The sequence below is a fragment of the Prionailurus bengalensis genome, chromosome D2 (assembly GCF_016509475.1).
Source record: "Prionailurus bengalensis isolate Pbe53 chromosome D2, Fcat_Pben_1.1_paternal_pri, whole genome shotgun sequence".
NCBI classification, from domain to species: domain Eukaryota; kingdom Metazoa; phylum Chordata; class Mammalia; order Carnivora; family Felidae; genus Prionailurus; species Prionailurus bengalensis.
In genome coordinates, this window is record NC_057351.1 from 53,273,167 (window position 1) to 53,290,631 (window position 17,465).

General features: G+C 46.6%; 1 protein-coding gene and 1 long non-coding RNA gene across 2 annotated transcripts; one reads left to right on the forward strand and one right to left on the reverse strand.

Annotated features, from left to right (window-relative positions):
* Positions 1–417: 417 nt before the first annotated feature.
* On the reverse strand, positions 418–9,692 carry RBP4 (retinol binding protein 4). The gene is made up of 6 exons (XM_043597003.1): positions 9,562–9,692; positions 9,287–9,415; positions 9,049–9,185; positions 8,797–8,903; positions 2,710–2,922; positions 418–713 (listed from the first exon to the last, which is right to left on the reverse strand). Exons 2-6 carry the CDS (start codon positions 9,395–9,397, stop codon positions 676–678), a joined length of 606 nt encoding a protein of 201 aa, XP_043452938.1. The 5' UTR covers positions 9,398–9,415; positions 9,562–9,692; the 3' UTR covers positions 418–675.
* Positions 9,693–9,718: 26 nt separating this feature from the next.
* LOC122493042 lies at positions 9,719–11,511 on the forward strand. The gene is made up of 2 exons (XR_006299807.1): positions 9,719–10,413; positions 10,557–11,511. It is a non-coding gene; the product is annotated as an uncharacterized LOC122493042 (long non-coding RNA).
* The last annotated feature ends 5,954 nt before the right edge of the window (positions 11,512–17,465 follow it).

A 17,465-nucleotide genomic window follows, 5' to 3' on the forward strand; every position in this document is an offset into this window, starting at 1 on the left:
TCTTTCTCTCTCTCAATAATAAGTAAACATTAAAAAAATAAATAAAAAGAAGTAAATTAAGTGCTAGAAATAATGAAGGGTTGGTGGTGAGCCCACCATCCTACCTACCTCATGAACCTTGGGTACATTGAGGCCTTGGGTTCGCTGGCCTGGCCTACCAACACTCACCTCTTTTGGCCTCAGTGCCTTGGCCAGGCTAGTAGTTAAGGCCTTTCTCACTTAATGGGGAAACCCGTTTTTTTCAGGAAGTCAAGAGAAGCCACAGTCATTAATAATGGAGATTGGGCACTAGAACAGGCCAAAAGTCATGAAGAGCTGGGAGACAAGAGCCCCTCATGGTATATTAAAGCACACCGTTCCCAACCATCTGCAGGACTTCTCACTTTGACACAGACACAACACAAATAAAAACCCAGATCACAGCAAACCAGTGACTATATTTTAATAAATCAAAGTCTGGAATCCTAAGCCTCAAACGATTCCTTAGGACACTCCAGGAAGGCAGACATTCATTCGAGTGCAGATTCACTTATCACCTCATATATTTTTATGTGTACTAAGGTTCCATGTTGGCTGAGGGGAGGGGAGCAGAGCAGGGAAACTAAACTCCTAAGGTAAGACAGAGTTGAAGGCTGAGTGAGTTAATGGGAACTTTTCCAATGAAACTCCACGTTGCTACAAAATGTTTTGTTCTGATTTGCCATCACAGTAACCTGAAATACAGAAAACAAAGTCAATGACAGAAAGTTGGACCCAATGTTAAAGGTACATGGGGTATGTCAGGATGGCCTTAGGGCTCAGCTTTATTCAAATGTTTCTTGTAAGGTTACAGCTAGACATGGCAGTAATTCATCTGTAATTCATTGGCATCCTTAAGGCTTTCTGAAATCCTTTGAATTTCTCCGGGGGCAAGAGAGAGGGGACAGCATAGGAGCTGCTGTTTTAAAGTTTTCCTTTTACGTGCCTTAAATTGCCTCACTGAATCTTTTCTTTAAAAAAATGTTTAGTGGTTTGTTTTGTTTTGTTTTGTTTTTTTGAGAGAGAGAGAGAGACAGAGTGCAAGTTAGGGAGGGGCAGAGAGAGAGAGGGAGACACAGAATCTGAAGAAGCTCCAGCCTCCCAGCTGTCAGCACAGGGCTCAACATGGGGCTCAAACTCAACAACCATGAGATCATGACCTGAGCCAAAGTTGAAGGCTTAACTGACTGAGCCACCCAGGTGCCCTGCCTCACTGCATTTCAAAGGATTGGGAGCATATCCTCCTATCTCAGGAAGTGGAGGCCAAATCAGCCTGGCCCCAGTCACTCTGTGGGTGGTTCTATAGAATGTCCACCATGTCCTCTGTCATGTGTCAGCAGGCGGTTCTACAAGGAGGGTCGGGGTCACAGAACAACCATGGTTTGCATCCAACTCAATTACCTGTGGGAGGTTTGGGGCAACCTGTGTAATCTTCCATAGCCTGAGTTTTCTCATCTGTAGAATGTGGATCATGAGAGTATCTACTTCATGAGGTGTCTCTGAGGATTAAGTGACATAATTCAGGGAAAGGGCTTGGTGTGGGGCCTGGCTGTGGTGAGATCCTTTGCGCACCCTCCATTTAGGCTGCCCCCAGGGAAGAGCATCAAAATCTTATTTTTTAATGTGTTTGGTTTAGGTTCATATCTGTTTGGTGTGGCATGGGCCAGCTAGTTAGATGACTGATGGAGGAGTTCAGTTCTGTTCTCTTTTTCTACATGTTAACATTACCCTATTTGGATTTTGAAACTCAGTTTCCCGTGGGAGTGAGTATCATTTCAAAATAGACTGCACACTTTCCTCCAAAATGTTACTGGTTTTTAAAGCAAGATCAGGCAGGGGTAGTGCTCGCTTAGGCAGCACATATGCTAAAAAAAAAAAGATCAGATAAGAGTAACATCTATAAAAAGATTCAACGATTGTTCTGGGGAATCTCAAAAAACATAAGTGAGGAAAACCAGCTAGTCAATTTCATGGCACTCTAGTTCCATATGAGAAAAAGAGCATTTGTTGAAATGGTTCTGTTTCAAACTTGCTATGGTGAGGTCTCTCTTTAACTTATAAAAAAATTGTTTTTACTTATTTTTGAGAGAGAGAGAGAGAGAGAGAGGCAGAGTGTGAGTGGGGAAGGGGCAGAAAAAGAGGGAGACACAGAATCCGAAGCAGACTCCAGGCTCTGAGCTGTCAGCACAGACCCCAACGCAGGGCTCAAACTCACGAGCCCTGAGATCACGACCTGAGCTGAAGTCGGATGCTTAGCCAATGGAGCCATCCAGGCACCCCTCCCTTTAACTTTGGCAGCAATGGCCATTATTTGCTGCCCGGCTCTTCACTGGGGCTACTGACTCCCTAAACAATGTTAATTTTGTCAAAATGGTTTTTTGGGCAGTGTAGCCACACAGACTGGGCCTGGGGTAGCAGACATAAAGGAAGAGCCTGTCCTCTGCAGTTTGATTTAATTAAAAGTGCCAGGGTTTTGGAAAAGGGCTTTTGCCCATCCCTCCTGAAACAGCCCCACGATAAGGCCAGTGAAAGATGTGGTCAAGAAGGACCAAACTGGGCCCAACAGGGCTCCTGAGACTCCCTGTTTTCTCTCTCTGGCAGAAGCACCGTATTTCACTGGTCTGTGGCCCAAACTCACTGCCCACTGACCCCTCAGGAGAGTGTGCGGTGCCCTGACCCTCACCCACTCACCATTGTGAACGATCAGCCTGTACTGCCTGGCCAGGCACAGCTCATCCTGTCTCTGCCGCACGATTTTCTGCACGTCCGGGGGAAGGCCGTTGGGGTCGCGGGCAAACACGAAGGAGTAGCTGTCAGCGCAGGTGCCATCAAGGTTCAGGAGACGGCAGGAGTACTGCACCGCGTAGGTGTCATAGTCGGTGTCGATGATCCAGTGGTCATCATCTGCAAGCCAGAAAGCCACACTGCCAGTGCCGCTCCCTCAGCCAACTCAGGTGCCAGGGAAACTGACGAGCAGGCTCAAGAAACTGGTGACTTCCTGAAACTGGTTTTATTTCATTAGGAAACAGGAGACTACAAATAATTCTGATGGCTTTTACAAAGCTGGGAAAATAAGAAAGCCTTTGTTCTCCTTTGCAGAAAAGAACCCTGGAGTTGAGGGCGTGGGGGGCCGCGTTCACTTCAACGATTATCTCCCACCCTGACAATAAATGTGATTGTACCTATCCAAAGAACCACAGAGAATGTGGGCCCATCGAAAACCACAAGATAGACCTTTCTACTGTTGTCTTCTCCATCCATTTTCTAACAATGTCTGTGCCTTTGTGGCTGATATCTTCTCGCTGCCCTGCTGCCCCCCGATCCACTGGAGGATGCCATTCTGATGATCCCCTTCACGGCTTTTCTGCTTCACCCTAATTCTGGCTTAGAAACCTGACATGCTTCTTCATGCTGGCAAAAGAGAGTAATTTTTGTGTTGAGGACACAAGGTGCCCACCCTCTGACATCACATATTCATTCTTAGAAGCTTGTATTTTTCAGATCTCCCCTGACAGAGGCAGAGCTGACCCCTTGAAGAATTTAGATTTTGTTTAGCCCTAAGGCTGGGAGGTAATAAGCCATGAAGAAGTGTACACAAAGTGGTATAAATGTCAACAAAGGCAGGATGAGAAATAACATTAATAAGAATTATGTTTGAGAGATTTGGACTGGGGAAACAGCAATGAATGCTCAGGTTTACCTGAATACCTTATATTTGGTAAAAAGTGCCACATCTCCAGGGTGCCTGGGTGGCTCAGTTGGTTAAGCATCCAACTCTTGATTTCAGTTCAGATCATGATCTCACAGTTCATGGGATCAAGCCCTGTGCTGGGCTCCATGCTGACAGCTCAGAGCCCGCTTGGGATTCTCTCTCTCCCTCTCTCTGCCTCTCCTGTGTGCACGGGCATGCTCTCTCTCTCAAGATACATAAATAAACTTTAAAAAAAGGAACAAAATTTTAAAAATAAAACTTTTTTAAAAAGTGCCACATCTCTACTTAATTTAACATTCTCATTAACATGTAGCCATGGCTAGGACTTTCTGAACAATTAATTATGCATCTGTCACTGTGTAAACAATTATTCCTCCCGTCTACCCAAAAGTCTACACTGTTATTCCTATTTTACAGATGAGGAAACTGAGGTACAGAGAAACTAAATAATTTACCCAAGATCACAAAGAGCAGGACAGAGCTGGAGCCCACAGGCCTAACATCTACACCACATTAATTCCAGGCAGTAGGTAACTTGGGGAAAGAGGGGACAAGAAACAAGAAACGAAAAGCCTCTGTGTCTCCATCTCCTTCCTGCCCAAGCCGTGAAGCAGGTGATGGTCCCTGTTCTATGTTGGTTCCATACGAGAGGAATGCAGAGGAACCCGGGTCCCCTGGCCTCAGAAAGCATAGGGGGACCTCTACTACCCACCTAAGCCACCTCAGGGTGTGCCTCTCGGCTCGGAGAACCCTGAGAGTGCCAGCTGAGGAGGGCTTCAGTGTGAATCCAGACCCACAGGACAGTGTGAATCCAGACCCGCAGGACAGCTTCAGTGTGAATCCAGACCCGCAGTTCAGCTCACTCCAGGCTCTCCAGGAGGAAGAGTGAGCCACTGCTGTACCTCCAGGCTTTCCCACGGGACAGGGTCCGAGGCCACAGCTGAGGGTGCCCAGACACAGGAGCTGGGCCAGGAACAGAAGCCATGGGGCCGCCTGCTGGGCCTCACCCTGACCAGGGCCTTCCCTCACTGGCTCCCCAGCCTCTGGGCAAAGTCTTCTTCCTCTGCAAATGAAGTCATTTCTTCCCTGGTGATGGGGCTCAGTGTGTCTGTCAGAGGTGCCCCAGCGGCCAACCCCTCAGACACAAATGTGCTCTCCTTCGAAATGCTGCCCCAATTCGAGATCGAGGCAGCTGTCAGCTCAGCAAATCTGCAGCTTAATTTTGTTTTTCCAAGATTGTTGCCAGAATGTGAATTCTGACTTAAGAACTAAATAGTTTTCAATGGTTGGTTTTAAGAAAATTGACTACTGTTCTTGACTTTTTTTTTTTTTTAAAAGGCCTAAGTTGGTTTGGTTTATCTCCAGGTTCTTTTTGGCTAAATAGTTCAAAGAAGAAGAATTTAAATCCTAACAATCCTTGCCAGATTCTCCCTCCTAAGGCAAGAGATGAACTGCCTGAGCGCCACTTGAAAGAATAAACTTGGTCCTCCAGCCTCCTCCCTCCCAGCAGCTGGGGGTGGGTCACCCTGTAGAGCCAGAATCCCCCAGACATTTCTGGATAGTAGCTGTCTGCATGCAACAGAGCTGGGGAGGGAGAGTGATCAAGGCAACAGCCATATGGCCAGGAGCCCCCGCAGCTGCCTCTATACTGTACCCACATGGACGGGTTTAGAGGTTTTAACTAAATGCCAGTCCAAAAAACAAAGAAAACACTCAGTAGACGGAGCTGTCTCGGTAACCTGGTTCCCTTGCAGATCTGTTGCTCAGTGCAGTGGGCCAGGATCAGGTCCCTTCAGCATCCTACACCTGTGTCCTCCCATCATCGAAAGTGAACAAACAGGTGAAAAGCTCCCTCCAGTTCTCGGTCTAATAGTCCAGTAGAGCCGGATGGTGGGTGTGATGCTATTTCTAATTGCTCCCCCCCACCCCCCACCAAAGTCCAGCAGGCCCTGACAAAGTGAATGGAGTCTGAGACCTTGAAACCTGAGTAAGCAAAGATAATCTTTGGATTGAATTATCTAGAGCAGTTTCTCAAGCTTCACTGTACAGAAGGAGCATACCTAAGGACCATACCAAAACTGCCAACTCTGGGGCCCGACCCCAAGAGTTTCTGATTCAGAAAGTCTGGGTTTGAGCTCACAAGTCTGCACTTTTAAGAAGCACCCAGCTGATCCAGACGTAGGTGGTCTGGGGACCCAGGTTTCAAGAACTGATGTACATAACGTTGTTATGTAGCCTGCACAGGCTCCTTTACCAGCAGAGTGACAGACTTTATCTGGAAGACACACAAAGGACAGTCTTTGTCCAGGTCTTTCAGGAATGGTCGGAAACAATAATGACCAAAGCTGATATTTTCTGAGCACTCATTATGCATCAGGTTAAGCATTTTTCATGCATTACCTTAATTTGTCCTTCCAACAATCTTATGAAATAGGAACTATTCTTTATCCCCATTTCTGTTAAGGAAATCAAAGTTCAGAGAGGCTAGTCAATGGTAAAGCCTACATTCCACCGAGATCGGTTGATGATGGCATTCCTTAACCCCTGAGACGTCCTGTTTGCTGCTGGCAGAGCTGGGGCAGAAGGAGGCCAGGATAGAGCACGCCCAAGGCTGGGGCAGCAAGCCATGTTGGAGTCTGCTGACACTGACACTTAATATTCAACTTGAGAGATTTACTGCATTTATTTTTAAAATAACATGACAACAAATTTAGCGAGCCTTTGTTCCTGAGCTATTTTCTCTGCATAAGTGTACCTCGTTTTAAACACATCTGTTTGGTGAAATGCAGCATGTGAAGAGGGGGAGAGGCTAAGAACGCAGGTCACTCTCTGAGGCTTCAGACCCTCCTGACCAAGTCAGGGTTTAATGCCAGACCAAGATCAAGGAAGAAAGAAATTGGCACAAGGAGAGACGGTAGAGTTTGTAAAAGCCCCCCACCTCCCCAGGCCCCAAAGCATGTAAGATACAGGAAGGTAGAAGCAACAAATCATACGGTCTGTGGGACACTTAGAAAACACTGGGGCAGCTCATGCCCTGGGCAAAGAGGTATCACTAAGTGCCACTAAGTAGCCACGTGGCCCTGGGCTAGTCACTTCTCTAAAAGATACCTCAGTTTCTTCACTTGTAAAATGAGAGGCTTGAACTGATGGTCTCTGTGGGACCTCCCATCCCGTGCCCAGAAGATGAAATATAACTCATGCCTGGGGAGAAAACGAAGCACTAATAATCTACACTTGCAGAGAACACACATCTCAGGCATTTTTCTAACTTTCTGCAGGTCAACTCACTGCATCCACAGAAGACAACTCCATGAGGCAAGGGCTATGATCACCTCCTTTTGTAGAGGAGGAAACTGAGGCACTGACAGGATAAGGAACACACTTGAGTTCCCACAGGTAGTGGGTCGAGTTAGGATTTGAACTCAGGCAGTCTAACTTTTAAACCCTGCAGGATCGGGGTACCTGGGTGCCTCAGTCTGTTGAGCGTCCGACTTCAGCTCAGGTCACGATCTCACGGTCCGTGAGTTCGAGCCCCACGTCGGGCTCTGGGCTGATGGCTCAGAGCCTGGAGCCTGGTTCCGATTCTGTGTCTCCCTCTCTCTCTGCCCCTCCCCCGTTCATGCTCTGTCTCTCTCTGTCCCAAAAATAAATAAACGTTAAAAAAAAAAAAAATTTAAACCCTGCATGTTGACCACTATCCAGCACTGCTTCCTTCCTGAAAGGGAATCGCACAAGGAACTGAATTCTGAGCCTTCCATGTTGTAGTCATCTCACTGACTATCTATAGCCATCGCTTTAAAGATTTTAAGTTGTTTTTGTTTTTGTTTTTTTGCCTCCAGATGAAATCCTAGGTAGAATCTCAACCTACCAGAGGTAAAAGCAAGACTAATCTGGTTTGGTAGCAAAGGAGGGGGTAGGACACAAGAGGCAAACCCCACCTCCTCATCGGGTTCTCTCCCACTCTTCCCAAATGCACTACCAGCAGAATCCTAGTTCTTTCCACAGTGGATCTCAAAATGCAACAGAGCATTATGTGTTTACATTTACTAAAATAAAAAATAAAAAATCTTGTACCCCCAGTATTGATTTTTGTAATTCATTACCAGAAACGCATATCCTTCATACTAAATGAATCACTCTAGAAAGTTTTGCTGCATTATTTAAAATACTTTTTTACTACTTACCTGGGAGTTGGAATCCCTGGCTTTTGACACTGGCTCCCACAAACTTGTATGACCGTGGGCAAATCAGTACTTTCTCTTGGTCTCAGTTTATTCATCTGTATATTGAACCCCCTTTGTAGGGGTAACTCCCTAAGATCCCATGATATGTCCCCCTTGGCCTGCATTATTTCCTGGGTACCAAATGGATTCCAGATGTGAAATTTAAGAGAAATGGAAAGAAAGTCAAAAAGGCAGGTAAATGTTGTGTTCTTATGATCAGCCTAGATTTTAGGATGTTTTTCTGAGTCTTCAACACCCTGTCTGTCCCCCATCTGAGTTTTGGTGCTTGGGAGAAAGCAGAGAGATCAGTGCCACCCAGAACACTGTGCCTGGCTCAGAATCTCAGCATCTGCAGGCAGGGCACCCCGGAGTCAGCCAACCCTATGCACAGTGCTCCCCACATCCTTGGATAAAGGTCTCCCAGCCTCTGCTGGGGCCCCAAGTAATCAAGCTGTCTCAGGGATTCAGCCCAATGAAATGGAGGTAATACAAAACCAGGGTGAATGGTGAGGTGGGATGGGTCTTGGGGAGGTGGGAAGTCTGAGCATGGAGAAGGCTACACACCTTGGTACAGTGGCTGGATAGGAAAATGGCAGAAGGAGGTCACCTAACAAGCCCAAAGTCCTTTTGAGCTTGGGCCAGGTTTTCTGAGCTGGAGGTAGGGAAAGTGGGCAGGGAGGGGGCCTGGTCAGTCCCAATCTCACCTCCCCAACCTCAGCCCTGCTCAGGGTTCCTGCCACTTACAGACCATTCTTTCCAAGGGTGCCGCTGAAGAAGAAACTCGGCAATCTGGCCAGGTATGACCCCCCATCCCCTGAGAGTCCTACTGAACTGACTACTCACTTCCTTTCTGGAGAAAGGACGCTACGCCCCAATACTTCATCTTGAACTTAGCAGAGTCCTCAGTGTCTGTGAAGGTGCCCACCATGTCTGCGCACACGTCCCAATTACTGCAAAAGCCAAAGAGATCCTGAGCCAGGCCGACAAAGGGCTTCCTCCCACCATCCCACCCGGAGGCTGCCCCCCCTCCCCCCCGCCCTCCCTAGTCAGGGTTGGGTGCTCAGCTGGAGATGGGGGGCTGAGGGAGGCTCTGACTTCAAAAGACGGACTCGGCCCTTGGCCGTGGCGCTCATCTGGCCATTCTCATCCACAGAGAACTCGGCGACGATGTTGTCCTGCAGAAAGAGGCCCTCGGGGTCCTTCTTGGCCATGGCGTACCAGGTCCCGGAGAACTGCGAAAGAGGCGAGTGCGGGGTTTGGAGGCTCGGCGTGCAGGGCCGGCCTCCGGGAAGGGAGAACGCGGGGCACCGGGGACCGCCCGGCAGATACCTACCCGAGCCTTGTCGAAGTTCTCCTTCACTCGGAAGCTGCTCACCCGGCAGTCGCGTTCCGCCCGGGCGCTGCCCAGCGCGGCCAGAAGCACCAGCGCCCACACCCACGCCATCGTGTCCAGAAGTCCGTCCTGCGGGTACCGCACGCCGTGAGCGCCCGCCCGCGACCCCCGGGCCCTGCCCGCCACCCCCGCCCGCGACCCCCGGCCCTGTCCGCCCGCCAGCCCGCGACCCCCGGCCGGCTCGCGGCCCCGGCCCCCGCCCCGCCGCCGCTCACCGCCGGGAGATGCGCGCAAGCCTGGTGGCAGCGTGGTGCGCGTGGAGCCAGGGAGACGAGCGCGCCGCAGGGGCCGCCCGGGCGCTTTATAGCCCCGGCGGGAGGGGGGTCGCGCTTTCGTAACGGCCGGGGGTGAAAGACCGAGGGGAGGCGCCGGGCCGGCAGGCCAGCACTTGCATAACGCGACCTGACTCACCGCCGCCCGGGGCAGGGAGGGTCCCTTTGGGCGGGAGCCTCACCTCCGGGGCCGCCGCGGGCGGTGGAGCTGCCGCGCGGGGTGGCCTCGGCCGAGCCGCGGATACAAGCCCTGGCCTGGTCACCCGGCACTCGTGCCAGCGACCGCCAGCTGCGGCCTGGGGTGGCCTCGGGGCCCGGTGGCTCTGCCTGCAGGCGCAGGTCGGCCTGGCGGGAAGACCGTGGCCTCTCCCAGGGGGAGGGGGGACCCCGGGATGCTGGCCGGTGCCTCGGCGCCCGCGCCCCGGGCCCGTGCCAGATTGGCCTCTCTAACCTCCGACGGCCAGTTGTGCAGGGGGTTGGGGATATTTCGGCCAAGGAGCTTTTCATTTTATAAAGGACGTATTTTACTCTCTTTCGGGAGAGTTGTGGTACTTTCTGGGTCAATATTTGTTCTTTAGTTTCAACATCTTTAGAAGCATTAAAATCCTCCCTGTTAAATATTCTCCAGAAACGAACCCTGGTCAGAGCAGGAAATACTTGAGCAACCTCGGTGGTCGCCTACTTACTCTGTGGCACTTCGCTCAAACCGCTTTGAAACACGTCTACCAATTGTTTATGATGCAATTTTATTTCAAAGCCGTAGTGAAATTTTGTTTTGTCTTCAAAATACCTAAGGTGAGTTCGCTGAAGAGTGGACAGGAGCTGGGAGGCGAACAAAATTCTATGGTCAATTGAGGCAAAATGCTGTGACTCGTTATGCTATTTTGCCTGCCTGATGGTACCATTTACTGACCATGTTTTTGTCATATCTTTCAAAGTTAGCGTTCCTCGCATGGGTCAAAGAAGTCAGAGGATGCAGCATTTGATTGAATGAGAGTTAGTGGTGTGTCGAAGAAGCAGGCGCCTTCCTAGAACTCTCTGGACATCCACCTGCCTGGTTCTCTGCTTCCACCTGCCACCTTGCCCTCCATCCCTGCCTCCTCCCCCAACTTGACTCTTTAGGGTGTCTCTGGAGAGCCAATGATGATGCATTTAACTCCTTACTGCCCCAGAGGGAGGAAAGCCCTGTTCTGGCCAACCGGCTACTTAGGAGATATTCTGGTTAGGCCAGTTTTATCACAGGACGAATCATCCCAAATAGCTCAAATAAGAGCTGCCCCTGCAGGGCCCGTGTGGGGGAAGGTACACGTGGCAGTGTATGTGCACCCTGGGTGGGAAATGACTTTCGGGCATCTTTCTCCTGTCCAATCAGTGCTTGGACCCCCTCCTCAACATTCCAGAGTCAAGCCCTTCCAGCTTCTTCTCCAACAGGTCCAGTGATGGAGGGAGAGCTCTTGGCCGAGTGTAACTGCCCTTGGATGGTTATTACTACCAGAAAAGTTCTCCCGGGAACCGCATCCCTTTCATCTGTTTCCCTAGAACATGTGCTGGCGGTCCTTGCACACGCTACATGCTGAATAAATGCAGGGAATTTCAGCGCACTGTATGGCGATTGTTTCTGCAACATGTTTTTTCATGTGTTAGATGTGTAAGAGGTGCTGTAACTGTTCCTTCTCCTCTCTCTCTTTTATTGATCTGTCGTGAACCTTGGTGTCCCAGATACCAGCAAAGAAAAACAGTTTATTTTGGCATTCTCTCTCAAATTTCTTCCTGACTGCAAATAGGTGAATACAGGTCAACTGATGTTTTTAACATCGGTGCTTTGAAATTCGTCCTCATAAAGTAATTTTTTTCAAATATGCGTGTATCTATATAATAAAAACAGGAAAAGATGTTCATGGTGATTACCTCTGTGTGATAGGCTTAAGGACATTTGAAGGTTGTTTTTGGTTTTGTTTTTTGATTTGTACCTTTTTGTACTTTCCAAAGTTTCCTAGAGTGAAAATGTTTAATCAGAAAACAAAACAAATATTCTCATTACAAACATTCTTCTCCCTCCCCCCGGAAGTAAAGTTGTGTTTTAAATTATGGATCATAGATGATATACACAAAAGTTCATTTGCTGCCATACTTCATGGAAAAGGCAGACCATGAGTCTTTCATCTTGGTATCTGCCCCTCCCCCAACTTTTCCATGAGATTTATTAAGAGACTTTCACTTAGTAGGTACTCACTTAACAGACATTGACTTCATTTGTTTTATTGAAATGAATCACTTTAGGTAGGCTTCATAAAAGATTTATTTAAAAAGACTTGGCCAGAGGTCATTCTTTCTACAGTATAATTTCTCAGGATTCAGTGCTTATCGCAGAGGTGGGAGCTAGTCTTCCAGCAAAAAATGTGCATTCCTCTTCCATAGTGGAGAGTTGTGGAGAAGAGACTTTTTTGCCAGAAGGCACCTCCCCACTTCCTGTAGCTCCATAAAGCCACATGCCTAAGTCTGGTGGATGGAATGTGGACAAAAGTGCTGTGTGTCAGTCCCAGACAGGGCTTGTAAAAGCTGCCTGTCCAATCATCCGTGCCGTCTCTCTTCCCTCATCTGCCAGCCGGCAGAGACACCACAACCCGGGACCCCACCAGTGACTAACTTTTTGTGAATGAAAAATAAACTTCCGTTGGGTTAAGCTGCTGAGATTTGGGGGGTTTACCTGTAACAGAATAGTGTAACCTTAATGAATACAGCAACAAGCAAGTCACTAGCTCCTAGGAAATATGGAAAGATGTTTTACCATAATTGAAAGAAAAGCTAAGGCAAAGGACTTTATGTCCTTACCCTCGTAACAATTAAGCATTTCAAACCAACTCCATTTCATGCAAACTGACATTTACATCCACATCCTGACAGAAAGGCCAAGGAAAATGAAAAACAAGGAAATTGGGTAGCGTTTATCTTCCGACTACATTTAAAAGATGCCAAAATAATTGGTGGGAAAATGAAAAGATTACTTATTCGGCCAACTTTTTCAGGTGCAAAGGGTCAAACTGATTTTTTCAACAGGTTTCTTTTCAGTGGTTACAAAGTCATCAGTCAGTGTCCTCAATTTAGGTGAAAATAACATGGATCCCACCAAGTGAATTATTCCTGAGACACCTGGTCCCACCCATCATTTCGGTGTGTACAGAGATTCCTGTGAGCAGATGTGTAGGTGAAAGGAGCCCTTTGCACTTGGCTGCCAGGATGTAACTGAAATCCCTGCCTTTGGGGGGTGCCTTTTGGTGATGACCAATAGTGGGAACAGAGAACCTGGCTGAGGTGGAACTGAAGAGTGTATTCAGTATAATGATCTGAAACGTACTTGGTTAATCCAGGGTATTGTTGCTAGTTTTGTGTGGGTGCTTCAATCTCATGTGCATATGATTTGGCTATTATATAAGCACTGCTTCCTGTAGAAATAAGTCAACTGCAGTAGAAAATGTTAGCAACAATAGAAGTATTACATCTGTTTATTAGTATAGTGTACTACTGAGAAATGCAAACTTGTTAAGCAGAAAGTTTAAGGAAGTGAAACCATTCTTTTGTACATCTGTAGGCTTTTAAAAGAGTTCCTGGAATTTTTATTTAACTTTTTTTAAATTGGTGTTTAATAACATTTTCATATATATATATGTGTGTGTGTGTGTATAATTCCTTAAAGGAAGTGTCTTCGTATATTCCCCTACAGCAGCTAGTATGATGTCTTGTGTACCAGTGGGTACACTTTTTCATTTAATCCTATTTAAACTGGCAGTTTGGGGGTAGGTCACTATCCTTACTAGCTGTGTGACCTTGAGCTAGTTAACTTAATTTCTCTGTGCTTCAATTTCTCGCCTGTAAAATACAGACAATCACAGTACCTACCTCCTTAAGTTCTTGTAAGAATTAAATGAGTTAATATATGTAAGGGTCTTAGAAGAGTACCTGGCACCGATTATATATTATGATGTTAGATTCTTATGATCACTTTTTTATTATCAATACCTTGCGGCTTATATTTCTAAAATTATTCTAAGTGGAATGTTGCTTTCACATTGACCTAGTTGTTGTTTCAGAGATGTTTTATCTAAATAAATGATAATTAATGTCTGTAATATCTTAGAAATGTTGACATAAAAATTAAACAATGAAGTTCAAAAAAGTCAACAAGTATTGTGTAGTATTAAAACCTCAGGGGTGCCTGCGTGGCTCAGTCAGTTAAGCGTCTGACTCTTGATTTCGGCTCATGTCATGATCTCACCACTTGTGAGTTCGAGCCCCACATCAGGCTTTGTGCTGACAGTGCACAACCTGCTTGGGATTCGCTCCCTCTCTGCCCTTCCCCCGCCTCAAAAATAAAATAAGCATTTAAAAAAATTTTTAATTCATTCTAAGTAGTATGTTTGGTGATTTAAAAAAATATTGTTATTTTCTTACATTTGTTTTTTTCAGTGCCTTGTACTGAGCAGCCAATAAGTAACACAAAGTTCTTGTCAGCACTGGCCAGGGACTCTGCAGGAACCACCCTGACCAAGAAGGGCAGTGGAGACAATAGGACTTGGTCAAAGACAGGAGGAGAGAGATAGGCAGGCTTTCAGAATTTCCCTTAAAAAAAACTTTGTATAAAATGCCATGCAGTACTCAAAGTAGTCCCCAGTGACCCCTCTTTCCTTGCTTGCTTTTTTCTTAAGTTTATTTATTTTGAGTTGGGGGGAAGGGAAGGGCAGAGAGAGAGGGAGAGAGAGAAACCCAAGCAGGCTCCGCATTGTCAGCACAGAGCCCAACACGGGGCTCGATCTCGCGAACTGTGAGATCATGACCTGAGCTGAAATCAAGAGTCGGACATTTAACTGACAGCCCTTCAGGTGCCCCTCACTTGCTTTTTCTAACTTAAACAATTGCCTGCTCCCGTCAATTGATGCCTAGAATTGGGTCTCAGTTTTTCATTCCCAAGCAACCTCACCCATAGCCTATGAAAATAACCTTAAAAATTTTGTTTTTTGGGGTGCCTGGGTGGCTCAGTTGGCTAAGCCTCAGACTTTGGCATAGGTCATGATCTCGTGGTTTGTGAGTTTCAGTCCCATGTTGGGATCTATGCTGACCACTCAGAGCCTGGAGCCTGTTTTGGATTCTGTGTCTCTCTCTGTCCCTCCCTGCTCACACTCTTGCTTTCTCTCAAAACCAAGTAAACATTAAAAAAATTTTTTTTAACTTTACGAATGCATGAATTTATTACACAAATTATATATGTTCATTATAGACACTTGAGAAAAATCATATAGGCAAAAAAAAGAAGTTTAATGTGATAAATCCCATCGCTTTGAAATAATCACCGTTACCATGCTGGTATACACACCTCCATGTATGTGTATATAAGTGGAATTGTATGGCAAAACTATCTTGCAGTTTACTACATATCGTAAATACTTCTTCATATCAATAAACAGGCCTTTACAGTAGGGTTATTAATAAATGTAGTTTCTATTCTGTGGATACAATGCCATTTACTTACTCAAACTCCTATTGTTGAATATCTATTTTTGATCTTTTATATTTGTACTTTTCATGAACACCCTTGTCACAACATTAATCACATACAATCTTAATTATTTTTGCAAGATAAATTCATAAAAGCAGAATTGCAGGGTCAAAGCCTATACACATTTTTAGAGTATTTGATAATGAACAAAATGCAATAAAGCTGCTTAATCTGTATCCCTATGTCCAGTATTTCTTTCCTCCACCTCATCTTTCTAAGCACTACTAGATTAGATTTGTGGAAAAGTACCCTCATAATGTTTTTTCCTGCCCCCCAAACTTACCAGGGTTCAAAATCCTCAGCCTCATCTTTGAGACTCCTGTAATCTGAGCCCAACCTGATTTTTCATATTCAGCTCTCACTCTTCCCCGTTACTCTACACCCCATGCTATTGCTCCTGTTGTGACTACCATCTGGAACACACTCGATTTCCTCCCCATCTCCACCCATTAATCCCTTTTCTGAACTCTCATAGCTGTACGTATGTACCTCATTTCTGGCATTTATCTTGCTCTGTTCCATGTCTTACAACTCTTTATGTATTACTTTTAACTCCCGTATTATACCACAAGTGTGTGTGAAATTGGGATCAAGACTTACTTGTTGCCTGCATCCCCCCTGAGTAGAAGTGTAACAGTCAGGATTGATTTGGATGTGCTGCAGTAACAAATAGCCCTCATCTCTCAGAGCTAAAAACAAGAAAGGTTTATTTCTCACTCATGCTACACATCCCATCTCAGGTCAGCAGGAGGCTCTGTTCCAGGACATCCTCACTTGGAATCAGGAGGCCCCTCCATCTGGAACTGATGTGGCAGCAGGAAAATGGAGAGTAGAGGGTCTTAAGCTGGCAATTAATCGTTCTTACCTGAAAGAGATATTTCTGCCCACAACCCATAGGCAAAGTTGATCACGTGGCCCTATAGGGGAGGAGGGCAGGAAAGAATAACCTCATATAACGAGGAGGAGGAGAGAATAAGAAGAGGAGGAACATGAAGTCTCTACCACGGAGGCTAATATGGTGGCTTGTGATGGACAATCAATAGACATGTTGAAAGAATGAGCAAATCACAAATCAGGAGTAATTATAAAAGCAAAAATAAAGAATGGTGGCAATAATAGAATGTGTTTCATTTTTAAATTAATTTTTATTTTTATAAGTAGAGGAATGTTAACATCTGTGGGTATTTTGTTTTTCCTATTAAGTATGTATCTGCATATGGAATATAGATATGTGTTTTTTCCTCTCTGCTTATGAGGGAAGGATGGAACTAGGGAACTGTGAGTACACAACATACTTTTGGTAGAAGTTGGAGCTGTGCCATAGGCACACAAAAGAACTAGGTAGTGTTATGCCCAGAATCTGTGATTCCCAAAGACCACCAGGGAGCCAAGTCTGATGCAAAAGCAAAGAGCCTTTATTCGAGCTAGCTCGAGCTCAATCCCCTACCTGCACCGATGCAGCAGTGAGATGAGGGAGGGGGAGGGGGAGGGGGAGGGAGTTTCAAGAGCACAAAGGTTTTATAGGACCATGGCCTTAGCCGATTGGCTGGGGAAGGGTTGTGGCCTCAGCCGATTGGCTGGGGGAGGATAGAACAATGGCTGCCAAGGTGTGGTCCCAGATCAGCAATTATCAGCGTCACCTGGAACTTGTTAAAAATGCAAATGTTGGGCCTGGTGGTCACAGACCCACTGAATCAGAAACTCTGGGGGTGGGGCTCAGCAATCTGTGTTTGAACAAGTCTTCCAGGAGATTCTGATGCACCTGAAGTTTAAGAACCACTGTGTCTGAGGGTCTCTAACATGTTTGGCCTCAGTGTGTACAGAACGTTTCTCACTGGTCACCTATTAACCATTGGCTGTCAGCCTTGCTGTGCTATATAAATACCTAGCACCAAACACCATCCCCAGAGACTCTGATTTAATTGGTTTGGGGAGGGGTAAAAATGCTCCCAGGTCGTTCTAAGCCTGGACAGGGATGAGGGCTCCTGCCTCTGGCCCCTACCTGAGAGAAGCCCTCCCTCTTCTACTCACACTTTCCATGCCTCTCACCCTCCCCTTCCTCCCACCTTAGACTTCGGAGGAATGCATCAATTGATAGCCTGCTTTCTTAGAAAACATAAGTTACTCAAGGGGAGGAGGCGTGGCCTGAGGTTTGAGAGGGAACTTCTTTCTGAGGCCATGTCGGGGACATAGTTACCAGTCTGCCAGCCTAGGTCTGCTCTTTCAGTAGGAAGTGTCCAAACTGTGAGAAGGTGATGGTCCCATGAGACGGGTGGGCTGACTCAGCTCCTTTCTC